The sequence below is a fragment of the Hippopotamus amphibius genome, chromosome 8, assembly GCF_030028045.1.
Source record: "Hippopotamus amphibius kiboko isolate mHipAmp2 chromosome 8, mHipAmp2.hap2, whole genome shotgun sequence".
NCBI lineage: Eukaryota > Metazoa > Chordata > Mammalia > Artiodactyla > Hippopotamidae > Hippopotamus > Hippopotamus amphibius.
The window spans coordinates 106,835,680-106,849,853 of NC_080193.1; the positions used below are offsets into that span (position 1 = coordinate 106,835,680).

Here is a 14,174-nt window from a genome sequence, read left to right on the forward strand (position 1 = left end):
AGTAGACAGTCCTAGATATTATTAATTAAAATGTAATTACGCACTTGATTTACTCTTTGGACTGCATCCTGATGTTAAAAACTTTAATTTAAAAATATTAACATATTTTAGCTTTCTTACGTAGAGGTCTGTTTTCCACTCTTGGGGGAAAAACAGAAGATCTGAGATCATGGTATACATTCAGAGAATTTTTTGCTGCTTGATTACATTTCTTGGTTTTCTGTTTATAAGAAGTAAATTATGTGGCCTTCAGTTTAAGAATAGATGAATGCAGAAACATCATGTTGGGAAAAGTACAGAGATCCCAAACTAAAACAACACAACAAGTTGCACAGCTCTCAGAATTTAATAGTATATCAACTTATAAATCAGTTAACTCTGGCATCTGAATGCAAAATGTTTATCAGTATTACCTATATTGATGGCTATTAAGGGACATGCAGCATTGTCAAAGTCCCTGTGTGTCCTTTATATGCATGCTTGGTACACTGAGTTGTGTGGTAATTGTACTCTTTTCAGCAGGATATTTTTTCCTGTGTGATTGTTTGTCTCTGTGTTATTGAGTCTCAGAGAGCTCAGATTTCTGGCTGAGTATGCCTTCATTTTTGTTGTTGTTTTACCACAGACAGATCCTCACGTCCTCTCAGTTTTTCAAGCACCTTCACAAGATAAAACCTGTAAGACGAGAATCTGAAGCTTAATCTGAAGGTTGCTCAGGCCAAAATCTATTTACTGTTGACCCTTGAATAACTCAAGGGTTAGGGGTGCTGACCTTCCTCACAGTCTAAACTCTGAGTATAACTTATAGCCGGCCCTCCCTGTACTTGGTTCTTCTACATTCATGGTTCTGCAGGTTCGAGCAACTGTAGATGTGGATTGTGTAGCACTGTGGTATTTTTTTTTTTTAATATTTATTTATTTTGGCTGCACCATGTCTTAGCTGTAGCATGCGGGATCTTTTAGTTGCAGCATGCAAACTCTTAGTTGCAACATCCATATTGGATCTAGTTCCCTGATGAGGGATTGAACCTGGGATTGGGAGTGCAGAGTCTTACCCACTGGACCATCAGGGAAGTCCCAGCAGTGTAGTATTTACTATTGAAAAAATCACCTGTAAGCAGACCCTTGCAGTTCAAACTCATGTTCAAGGGTCAACTGTACTTCAAACCATTCATCGATGCAGCCTTTATGATATATGCATAAACAAGGCAGTTGTGTTACAGTATCTCTCTGCTACAGTTCTTCAAGGCATATTCCACATTCCCCAGCATCATTACGCAGTATATCCTTAGATTACCAGTTGATTATAAAAGAATAGTACTCAAGAATATGGAGTCAGGTGGAAGAAATGCATAGGGCAACATATGTGAGAAGGGGCTTGAAGCTTCCACCTCACAGTGTGCCACTTTCCCCAATCTCCATGTATTCACTGACACAGAAGCTCCTGATTTCTTTTTTTCTTTTTCTTTCTTTTTTTTAAAATTTTTTGATGTGGACCATTTTTTAAAGTCTTAATTGAGTTTGTTACAATATTACTTCTGTTTTATGTTTTGGTTTTTTGGCCACAAGGTATGTGGGATCTTAGCTCCCCAACCAGGGATCGAACCTGCACCCCCTGCATTGGAAGGCGAAGTCTTAACCACTGGACTGCCAGGGAAGTCCCCTGATTTATTTTTCTTATGTAGGCCTCCTATCTTTTGACCTTTTTTAAAGTCGGATTTTATCAAGAAGCTTCTTATTTATTCATATTAGCATCTTTATGTTTGAACTCTCCTTTTTGGAATAATTCGTGATTTTATAGTATGTAATTTCTACCAACATCCCCCTTCTTAATAGTCTTCCCATTGAGAATCTGGTGTAAAAATTAAATAATGTATATACTGAATGTGTTTGTATATGCATAACATTAATCAGTGAATACATAAAACATGCTTAAACTTTGGGGAATGAGACATGAGGTAACGCTTTTACTTTTCGTTTTATATCTTTTCGGGGGGTACTATTTGAATATAATATACATTGTTTTTTGGAATCAAAACTAAATTATTCATGACATTGGATTTGGCAATGATTTCTTGGATATGACACCATATGCTCAAGCAACAGAAGAAAAAAAAAAAGATAAATTGGACTTAAAATTAAAAGCTTATGCATCAAAAGACACTCAACAGGGTGAAAGTCAACACATAGTGAATTAGAAAAACTCAGTTTCCCACCTGTGCATTTCTCCAGTGTTTCTCCTTTGCTACTCACACAAAACAGTTCACTTCTTGTCACCAAATGTGTGGAGGTTTGTCCCAAACAAGTAGTTCTCTGTGACACTAGCTGGGTATCTTACAGTTTAACTCAATTCTAACACTGTCTACCTGGAGATAGTGTCAGATACCACAGGCTAAGGGCTCAGTCCCACAAGGCTGTGCCCACCCTACTTTAGATGCCAATCACAAGTAGTAGGTTCCCAGGTTACCTACAACTTCTGTCCAATTTGGCTATAAATCAGAGTTTCCCATAACTCTCTACTCAGGTTCGATTAATTTTTAAAGTTTATTTTTGGCCACAACTTGTGGCATGTGGAACTTCGCCAACCAGGGATCAGATCTTGCCCCCTGCATTGGCAGTTCGGAGTCTTAACCACTGGACCACCAGGGAAGTCCAGGTTTGATTAATTTTTTTGAGAGGCTCACAGAACTCAGGGAAACACTTATGTTAACTAGTTTATTAAAGGATATGATAAAAGGATACAGATGAACAGCCAGATGAAGAGATACATAGAGTGAGGTCCTGGTGGGTCCTGAGTGCAGGAACTTCTGTCCTCATGGAGTTGGTATGTGTCACCTTCCTGGTGTGGATGTATTTGTCAACCTGGAAGCTCTCTGAACCCCATACTATAAGAATTTTATGAAAAAAAAAAAAAAAAAAAGAATTTTATGGAGGCTTCATCACATAGGCATGATCAATTATTAACTCCATTTCCAGCCCCTCTACCCTCTTTGGAGAAGTGAGGAGTGCATGACTGAAAATTCCAAGCTTCTAATTATGGCTTGGTCTTTCTGGTAAACAACCCCAATCTAGTAGCCATCCAGGAGCCCACCCATAGTTGCCTCAATAGAATAATAGATGCTCCTAGTGCTCTTCTCACTTAGGAATTCACAAAGGTTTTAGTAGTTTTGTATCAAGGACAGGGTCAAAGACCAAATATTAGAACAGGTGATGCTCCTAGTGCTTTTATCACATAGGGTTTTATAAGGGTTTTAGGAGCTCTGTGCTAGGAACTGGAGGCAGAGACGTGTGTGTGTGTGTGTGTGTGTGTGTGTGTGTGTGTGTGTGTGTGTGTGTGTGTGTGTGTGTGTGTGTGTGTGTGTGTCCTATTATCTCACACATAGTATGGGAGAAAAGGTTTCCAAATCATATATCTGATAAGGCAATAGATATCCAGGTTATATGAGAACTCCTACAGCTTAACAACAACAGAAAAACCCAACTCAATTAAAAAATGGATGAAAGACTTGAATACACATTTCTCCAGAGGAGATACACAAATGGCCAATAAGCATATGAAAAGATGCCAAACATCCTTAGCCAATAGGCAAATGCAAATCAAAACTACAATGAAATACCACTTCACACCTATTAGCTATAAAAAATAGCTATAAAAAATAAATAAACCAAAATAAATGTTGGTGAGGATGTGGAGAAATTGGATTCTTCATTCATTGCTAGTGGGAATGTAAACTGGTGTAGCTGCTATGGAAAACAGTTTGATAGTTCCTCAAAAAACTAGAACTATGACTCAGCAATTCAACTCCCAGGTATATATACACTCAAAAGAATTGAAAACAAAGACTCAACAGGTATTTGTACAATAGTGTTCATTGCAGCATTTATGATAGCCAAAAGGTGGAAATAACCCATGTCGATCAACAGAAGAATGAGAAGAATGGATAAAACAAAATGTGACATATATATATAGATAAAACATTACTCAGCCTTAAAAGAGGAATGAAGTTCTGATAATATGCTACAACATGGGTGAACCTTGAAAATATGCTAAGTGAAATAAGCCAGACACAAAAGGACAAATACTGTATGATTCCACTTACATGAAATATCTTGGAAAGGCAAGTTTGTATAGACAGAAAGAAGGTTAGACATTACCAGGGACTTGGGGAAGGGGAAATGGGAAATTGTTGCTTAATAGTTGCAGAGTTTCTGCTTGGGATGATAAAAAAAAGTTTGGATATATATAGTTATGACAGTTGTACAATAGTTTGTACTTAATGTACAAATGCATTGACTGTACTTAATGCATTGAATTGTATACTTAAAAATGATTAAAATGGTATATTTTATGTTATATATATTTTACCACCAAAAATTAAAAAACAGGATGGCAACCAGATATGGCTGATGGGCCAGAGTTTGCTGTCCCTTGCCATAGAATATGGTGGCATGAGTGCCCACTTAACCCTACCTTAGCTCCATCCGCCTGAGGATTCCTGGGACCATTTATGTTGACAATCTATTAGCAAGATACCTTGCTTGTTATCCTTGCTCATTGTCTAAGTTAAAAGCCCCTCTAATAAGCATTCTCTCCTTTATCCTCATTATACAGCTCAGTGCCTCTTCTTTGCTGATTTTCACTCTTAAACCTTTACTTTATGCCTTCTGAAACCTCTAATCTGTGATTTATAAAATCTACTCAATATATCTTTTTATCATAAGCATTTTTCTTTTATTTATATTTCAGTTACGGTATTATATTGATATTTCAAAATGATCTGTGTGATCAGGTCATATTCTCTATGATTTTATTTCAGGAGAACAAAGGAGGTGTTGCATCCTATAGCGTTGAGAACAATTGCCTTGGCTGAATTTTGGCTCCCGCGTAAAGCTCTTCTGTGCTCTCTCTCATATCGATGCTGCTCATTCTTTCTCACCCATAGGCACATTTTATCTAAAAGTGGGTGGGGGTAGGTGGCTGCTGAACACTTGTGTACGTTTATTTCTTCTTCTGACTATGGAACATGGGAGATCTGTAAGCCTTCTCCCAGAATTCAGATATAGATGAGAAAAGAGGCTTTGGTATGCGGTGTTTCTCAATGCATGGTAGCAGGTCACCTGTAAAGATTATCTACTCTTGGACTTCACCTCAAACCTACTGAATCGCTCTCTGGAATTTGTGTTCACAACCTACACTTTTAAGAAGCTCCTCAGGGATTTGAGGGCTCTTAAAGTTTGAGAATCACTGCATCAGTGGGAGAGAGAAGGTTTCAGAACTAAGAGCACGTGCATGTGCCCAGCCCAGCAACTTCCACACAGAGACTCCTGGAGAGGCACGACTACTGATAGATTGCCACGCAAAAAGAAAAAGGATTTTAAAAATTATTTTCAATTAATCACCATTCCAAGAAAGAAAATGCTTTTTGAGAATGTTAGGAAGGGGCATTTGCCAAACCATGTACCCACCTGTGTACTACCTATGTACTTCAGGGTCAAGAGAGCAGGACTGTTGTATCCATCACACCTCAGTACTGCTTTCAGACCATTATTTATCCACTTTTTTGTGAAAGCCCAAGCTTCTTTGAGGTTCATATCCTTAGGGGATAACGTCATCTTCTATCTGGCTGCATCACTGTCATCTCATGAAAGATACGTTTGTTTACTTGTAGTGGGTGCTATGGGCTGCCCAGATTCCTTTCTCTCTCCCCTCATAACTAGAGCTGTTGGAAGTTCTTTTGGTGACAGCTCTCTGATGCATCCCTCTCTGGATACTGCTTGTAGTTAAAAGAGAGCTGACTCTCCCGAGGTCGTGCCCACTGCCTGGGAAAGCTCACATCCAAAGTCATGTTGCTATGGGAGTATAAAGGCCCAACTCCCTTGCCCCAGTTTAGGACAGTTGTAAAGGGCCATCCCATCTCCAGAGTTCCCCATAGAATTGAGGTCTTTGCTGCAACCATTCAGTTGCTTCCGCCCAATTCTGATTCCCTCTGCATGCAAATCTCCATCTCAGAGTCAGCTTTATAGGGAACCCAACCCGTGAACCAAGAAAGCAGACTCTAAAATGGGATTTTTTTAGATCTGGATCACCTGCAGTCTGGCTGGCAATGAGGACCCTCTCACTGGTGGTAGGTGAAGCACTAATAGCTCCTATTGAGATTTTGGGAGACAGACACTGAAAGGCTGAGAGTGATTAATCACTAAGAAAATGTTAAGCGTTTAAGCTGGAGGGCATCATTGGTAGTATATAAGGAAAGTCTTATTGTCTCCCTCTCTCCAGCCAGAGAGCAAAAAAGGCTGATGGTCAGGCCAGGATTTAATGGCAGAACTACTGTGGAAGATGGTAGAAGAAGGGATCAAAAGGCTCAGAGAAGTGGGTATGCTACAGTAGGTATTCTACACTAAGGCCAGAAAACTTGAAAGATGACTATGCTCCACGGGAAGGCTCAGCGGATACTCTGTTCCCTAAAGCAGTAAGGAATGGGAAAGGAGCAACAGCATCACTGAACAGGACTGAGGTGAAGTGAGTGGGGTACTTGCCTCAGGTTCACAATTTAAGGGGGTGCCCAGAAGCTCAGTAACCAAGATAAACAATATTTTAATATGGTACTTAAAAAATAAATATTAATGCAGAAAAATCCACGATGAACAAGATATCAAAACTTTAAAGACAGGAACAATATTACTGATTTTTCCTTTTGCGTCGGACTCCAGTATGGCTCAGCACAGCACTGTTACTCATGGTGACTGTCCTTTACAGGCCCCAGGTGATAGTAGCAGAAAAAGTTACATAGCTGACCTCCATGAGAGCAGTGGGGATGATGGGATCCTAAAATAGAGGCCAAGTGGTGATGCTGCACCCTCAGAAGCAAGGTGGTTACAATTACAATTAGCACAAGGTTGATATGGCTGTGTGGGGGGGGGGGTCGTGACCTGAGGAAAGATACAGATTGTTAATGCAGCAGGGTGTCCTTAGAGGCAAGATTGATGGGCAGCTTACAAGGATGTTGCTCAGTCTATATAACCCATAGAAATCAAGGGTGGATGTTCAGGAGGCTGAAGGCAGCAATTTCAGTAAAAATTAAAAAAAAAAACTGATCCTTTAATAGTTTCTATACCTGAGCTAGTTTTCAGATGTAGAACTCTGATTTCAGACCACTCGATTGAGAGAGAAGCTAGGTTCCTAGGAAGTAGGACCATGTAACACCATGGTAAGTATGTGTTAATGAATCCCCTAGCACTTCTCCAAAGGCACCTATAATTTGCTCTGGCAACTGTACATTGGGAAAAGTGGAATAACCAAATGTGTTGAGTACTGTGGACACTGTACAAGTTGACACTGATACGCAAAGTGTCATAATAGTCCCTGTTAGAGTGGGAGTCTAGAGTCATAAATGGAGTCTGGGCCCAGGTCTGGCTCATAGTGCCAAATGTTATTTCCCAAGTTCCCAAATGTTTAATTGGAATGAATATAGTTAGAAGTTGGCCAAACTCTCATATTGGTTCCTGGAATAAGAACATAGTGGGGAAGGCTAATGAACAGCTCCCCTCACACTCTGCCAAGATAGTAGATAAAAAACATTATCATATTCTAGGAAGTATGGCAGAGTAGTGTCTTAAATACCTGAAGAATGCAAGGATTGTGGTCCCCATCATGTCTAAACTGAAGTCTGGCCCTTACAAAGCTGCACAGACCCTGGAGAATGACAGTGAACTATCACAAATTCAACCAAGTAGTAGCTCCAGTTGCAGTTGCTGTGCTAGATGTGGTAGCTAGAGCAGATTAACGTGACCTCCCGTATACAATAAGCAGGCATTGATTTGATGAAAGAGTTGTTTTCCATCCCTAACAATACGGATTTAAAACAGTATTCATTTTCTTGAGCTGCACAGGAGTATACATTTTAAGTTTTCCTCCTGGATTATGTTAACTCTTCCGTAATATGGTCTACCATAATAACTCTATCATAATATAGTCTTAAAGGACCCCAAGTTCACTCTCACCTTCGTACACTGGCACTTGCTACGTCTGGAATACTCTTTCCCCACGTCCTCATTCCGTTACTTCATTTAGGTGTCTGCTCACATGTCATCCTCTCAGACATCTTTTTCTGTCTATCCTGTCCTGTCACCCTGCCCACTCTCCCCTTACTTTGCCTTATTTTTCTTCATAGTACTTGATAGTACCTGAAATTATATAAACACACACACAGATTTTTAATCTCTCTCCCTCAAAGAATCTGATCTCCTTAAGGACAATATCTTTTTTTTTTTAGCCACACTGCATGGCATGCAGGATCCTAGTCCCTGACCAGGGATGGAACCTGCTCCCCCTGCCGTGGAAGCACTGGAAGTGTGGAGTCTTAACCACTGGACCACCAGGGAAGTCCCAATGAGCACAGTATCTTGTTCAACATTCTATTCCCAGCGTCTAAAGTAATGTCTGATATATGATAGGTTCTCACTGAATATTTATTGATAGGTCTTCAAATTTTTTTTTGGATAAATGAATGGTGAAATTTATCTTTAGCATTTGTTTTAATGAGGGTTCAACTGGATAAACAGACCAGTCGGCGATACATATTAAGACACTTATTGCAAGGAATTGGTTTACATGATTGTGGGCACTGGCTAATAATAAGTAAGTCCAAAATCTATAGGGCTCTCCATCAGTAAGGGCAGGCTGGAACTCTCTGGCATAGGCTGAAGTTGCAGTCCACAGGTAGAATTTTCTTATTCAGGGAAGCCTCAGTTCTGCTCTCAAGACCTTCAGCTGACTGAATTAGACCCACCCAGATTATCTAGGATAGTCTCCTTTACTTAAAGTCAGTTATTATGGACTTAAAGCATATCCACAAGGCCTTCATAGCAACACCTAGATTAGTATTTATATGAATAACTGGGGACTGTAGCTTAGTCAGTTTGACACATTAGAAGACCATCACAGCATTCTAGCCATTTGATGCTTCTGAGACACAATCCCCTTTGCTATCTGGGACACCTACATGACTTATGTGTGCTCTGAATCTAGGTATTTCACCACTGTGAATCAAAGACAGCTCTCAGCTGACTTTTAGCTAGAAAAAGAAGCTAGTTAATGAATTCACACATATATTAATATATGCTCTTCTGTTCTAGGCAGGCCTGGTATAGCTGAAAGGAAGAGAAATCACCCAAGCTAGTTCAAGAAGAGCAGTATTATTTAAAGAACGGGCCTTTGGAAGCTTGGAGCTGGAGGTGGTTCTGGATTCAAGGTAGCGGTGGGGATTCAAGCAACAGGAGTTCGTGATTCTTTAGAGGAAGTAACAGTTTCCTCTGATTCTTTCTGTTTCAGTAGCAACTAGCAAGTTCATTTCATACTTCGAGTTAAAATTTCCAAGAGAAGGAATCTTGGCTTAACCAATAACTTCCTTAGGGTGTACAGTACTGTATTCTAGGCCAGGTTCTAGGTAGCTGGCCAGGTGTCTGTCTCTTCCAGAACAACCCAGTGCTGTTGACCTGAATAGAGTTTGGTCAGGTCAGTTGAAGCTAGAAGGGAAAGTCAGGCATGACAGGCACATTGACTGGCATATTCAGAACATCATCTTGGGGTTATCTTTTATTTAACTGAGTAATGTCTTAAATTTTCAGAAATAAAACTCTATAGTTTTGGAAGTGTAGGCATAGCTGAAAGGCAAATTGAAGTAGATTTTTGGCTTGGGGTAGGTAGAGTCTGATGTCCCTTTGATACAGGAGATTTCTGGAAAGCTCAACATTACACATCAAGATTGTGGTCCAATAAACCTACAGACTCAAGAAGCTGTGGGGCTTCCTAGGTGGCACAGTGGTTAAGAATCTGCCTGCCAATGCAGGGGACATGGGTTTGATCCCTGCAACAGGAAGATCCCACATACTTCGGAGCACCTAAGCCCATGTGCCACAACTATTGAGCCTGCGCTTTAGAGCCTGTGAGCCACAACTATTGAGCCCATGTACTGCAACTTACTCAAGCCCACGCGCCTAGAGCCCATGCTCTGCAACAAGAGAAGCCATGGCAATGAGGAGCCTGCGCACCACAATGAAGAGCAGCCCCCACTCACTGCAACAAAAGAAAGCCTGCACACAGCAGAAAAAAAAAAAAAAAGACCCAACACAACCTATAAAATAAATTTAAAAAAAGAGAGAAGAAAAAAAAAAGCTGAGCAAACCCCTAATAGGATAAGCCCAAAGAAATCCCCACTGAGACTTATTATAGTCAAACTCCTGCAAACAAAAGAAAAACAAACAAAAAACAAACAAAAAAAGACTGGTCTATTTAACCTGTGACAGTCCCTTTATCTCTAAAAAGATGGGTTTGATAAACTGTCACTGGTTTTCCAATAGCACAGAGCTTCCAGGCCTTTATAGCTTTATCTCCAAAGGTAATTTGTACAGTTACATCTAGCATTTAACATTCTGAAAAATTACTATATTTTGTTTTTTTGTCTAGAAAAATTATGTATACTTGCTATTTTGCAATATTTTTTTGAGACTAGGAAAAGCAAGCCTCCAAATGCCCTTGATAAAAAAGAATGGATTTTCCTTTTAATTGGGTATCATCATTCTCAATGGTTTAGGTTATAAAAGGGGCAGGGGGGCAGATAACCCCTTCTGACTTTTGAAATAAAAAACCTCACCAAAAAAGGGCAGGAAATCCATTTTAAGTAATATCTGATTATTATTTATTAATATTGGAAATGGAAGTAAAGGGTACCTTATTAAAAAATCCTTGTTCTTACTGTCTAAAAAATCCAAGTCACTGTTTTATTAAAGACAATTCATCTTCAGGAGATTAAGAGAAGGGAGGCTCCCTTGATCTTTGGCAAGGTCTCATATCTCACTACCCAGTATATGTCCTTGCCCTACAAAAGTAACTTAATACCTAGGAACCTAAAGAAATACACATATACTACAAAGTGGCCAGCAGATGCAGCTTCTATCTTGACAAAGGACATGTGATGCCTACTTTACAAATGCTTTTCAGTTCTTTTTTTTTTTTCTGCTTGTAAAAATAGTACATGCTCATAGCAGAGTATGTGGAAAATATTAAAAATTACAAAGAAAAAACCACTCATAATTCCATCATTCACAAACATCCACTATTAACATTTTGGTGAGTTTCCTTTTCATATATTTCAACGTGACTGTGTCTTGTATAAACGAATTTATCTTTTTAAAAAAATCATGAATCAAGAAATGCAACATCCTTGCGATTCTTTTTGCTAACATGGATGAATTATTTTTTTTTTTTTGGATGAGTTCTTTTAATTTGGGTTTTTAAAAAATACTTGTTTATTTGGTTGCACTGGGTCTTAGTTGCAGCAGGTGGGCTCCTCAGTTGCAGCTCACCAGCTCCTTAGTTGTGGCATGTGAACTCTTAGTTGTGGCATGCATGTGGGATCTAGTTCCCTGACCTGGGATCGAACCCAGGCCCCCTGCACTGGGAGCACAGAGTCTTCACCACTGCACCACCAGGGAAGTCCCTAGTTTGTTGGTTATTGATGGACAGAAAAACACCCTTCTCTAATTCATTATTTCTCTTTCATTCCTTTTTCCTTTTATTATTTTAAAATATGCTATTTTGTATATATAAAAGAATATATGTAATCTATGTGTAGGTTATAAACCATTTAAGGAATATCTATGGACTCTCTGCCAATCCAAGAACTAGAATTTATCAGTGATTGGCATAATAATCTACATGTTTCTCTCATCTCATCCCCTTCCTCCTTCAGCTATTGTTTAACCTAAATTAAAACAATTAAATCAAACAACTGAAAACTTTAAGCCATTAAATTGATTTTTCCATTGATGCTGACATAAATCTCACTTTTTTTTCTACTAAAGTTTCTACTAAGTGTTTGTATTGTGAGTCTGTCACACAGCAAGGTAAACTGCTTTCTTTCTTAAGGCTATACCCTGACTCTTACCTGCTTTCCTTGGCTGCTTCCAGTACCAACTTCCCTCTTAAGTTCTTTTGTTCTTCAGAGTCCAAGGCCTGTATGACAACACAAGGTTATGCTCATGTAGCTGATGCTTAGGAGAAAAAAGACCACTGTATTTTTATCTTTTAAAAACTGATTTAGGAATGACATTTAGGATTAAGAGAGGCATTTCAGGGGACTTCCCTGGTGGTGCAGTGGTTAAGAATCCACCTGCCGATGCAGGGAACATGGGTTCGAGCTCCGGTCGGGGAACATCCCACATGCCCTAGAGCAACTAAGCACATTCACCATGACTACTGAGCCCTTGGGCCTAGAGCCCCTGCTCCGCAACAAGAAAAGCCACCGCAGTGAGAAGCCCCGACACCTCAAGGAAGAGTAGCCCCCGCTCGCTGCAACTGGAGAAAGCCCACATGTAACAACTGAAGACTCAACGCAGCCAAAAAATTAATTAAAAAATAAAATAAAAAGGGAGGCATTTCGTTAGTGTTAGTGCTGATGATCAGGACTTTTCTAAGAACTCAAAGTTAAAAGGCTTTAAAAGAGTGGCAGAGTTCCTGCTTAATAACTGTGTAACTTAACTGTGTGACCTTGTACAATTTATATATATCCCCTGCCCTAGTTTTTTCTCTCATTTCTTAAATGGGATTCACTTAGTGAGAATTATAGGATTAGCAACAATTTACCCACCTTATGTGAATTTCAATAGTGTTTGGGAACGTATATTGTAGACGAAACGCCTACCCAAATGGTAAGTATTTAAAAAGAAAGAAAAATGACCTTGAACTGCAGCGCGAGGGATGAGACTGTTGTAACTGTTCCCACAACTGAGCTCTGCAAAAGCTGACATGCTAATAAAGCTTTTTTTCTGGCCCCAAAACATCGGTCCGGTGAATTTGGAGGAAAGGGTTTGAAGGTCTGAGGCTTCTTCCAGCCCTGAAACCTTAATGTTTCTTTCCGTGACTGTTTAAACTGCCCTGGTGGAACCCACTTTCCTCCAGGGCAGTTACTCACTCTAAGGCACTAAGGCTCATCTAGTCCTTTTCTGCTTTACCAGGAAAACTGCCTCCGGGCCCAATCTGGCTCCTCCCTCCACCCACAATGCACCTCTCTGTTCTATCTAGGTGGCTGCTCTGTCACGTATCGCCCGGCGGAGCGCGCTCCCGCTTGGCGCTTGCGCGGAGAGCGGCCCTCAGCTATTTTTCTCCGTGGCAGCGGCGACGAGCGGAAGTTGCTGGGAGCGCCAGTTCCGTCTGTGTGTTCGAGTGGACAAAATGGCGAAGATCGCCAAGACTCACGAAGGTAAGCCGTCTTTCCCTTGTTACGTAGGTCCTCCGCTGCCCGACCTGCTAAGACTTTGCCTTCCTAGGTTTCTGCCTCTTGTTGTGTTTTCTTTTCTGGGGGCCAGAGCCCGCGCTTCGAGGCCCGCCTCGTCTGCTTGGTGCCGGCGGCGCAGGCCACTGCCCCGCGTAATGGCGTCTGCTTCGTACACCCCCGGCGCTTTGTTCCGTGTTCGGGGGCTGCTGCTTCAGCGTTGCTTTCTTTCTCTCACCGGGGGTCTCTTTTAAACGGCTCGCTAAGGAGGATTCCTGGACGAGGGAGCGGGGAAAAAGGCGTGGGAACAAAGTCTCTCGCCTCTCCGAATTGTCGTTGGTGGAGTTTGTACATGGGAGAGTCAGAAAAGCACTGAAATACGGCGGCCGCTTTCCGGGCAGCCTTCAATCGAGTTTAGTCAAACTGAGGCCCATTACTCTTAGTCTTGGGTGATTTGTATGTCTTCAGGCGTCTGAGATACTTACCTTGGGTTTTTTGTTGTTGTTGTTCGAAATGATTTGGGAATAAAATCTGGTAGTTTTTCCCTCCCTTGATCACTTTTAGTATAATATGGGTCTTTTCGTTTGGAGACTGATTATTGGTGGAAGAGGAAGAGGTACATTAGTTAATTACCAAAGCTTTTGAAGTAGTTGGTCGTTTTGTGGAACATAAAGAATGTCTTAGGAAAATGTTGGGAATAGGCTGGAGTCCTGTAGTCAGAGAGTATCTAGAAATGACAGAAAGTAGGATCACTTTTGAGAAAAGACGAATCATGGGAAGTTGGAGCCGCATTCCTTGATTTCTGACTTGGAATCTGAAATTTTCATCAAACATGAGCTTCCAAGAGTCACGTTTATTTCACACATCGTTTCTGGGTTCTTGGCTCGGTGTTAGTCTATGAGA

The 14,174-nt window shown here is 40.5% G+C and overlaps 1 protein-coding gene and 1 long non-coding RNA gene across 5 annotated transcripts in view; one reads left to right on the top strand and one right to left on the bottom strand.

Moving 5' to 3' along the window:
• SF3B1 (splicing factor 3b subunit 1) overlaps positions 1-14,174 on the top strand; it is a 56,591-nt gene that overhangs the window by 7,177 nt on the left and 35,240 nt on the right. For all 4 annotated transcript variants that reach the window (XR_009055172.1, XR_009055173.1, XR_009055171.1 and 1 more), the window contains exon 2: positions 13,082-13,259. Coding sequence is in view for 1 of the 4 variants with exons in the window: in XM_057746547.1 (XP_057602530.1) it covers positions 13,232-13,259 (28 nt within the window). In the remaining 3 variants the exon portion in view is untranslated. The remainder of the gene's footprint in view (positions 1-13,081; positions 13,260-14,174) is intronic.
• On the bottom strand, positions 2,445-12,959 carry LOC130859278 (uncharacterized). Its single transcript, XR_009055174.1, has 3 exons — positions 12,648-12,959; positions 11,946-12,013; positions 2,445-2,885 (listed from the first exon to the last, which is right to left on the bottom strand). It is a non-coding gene; the product is annotated as an uncharacterized LOC130859278 (long non-coding RNA).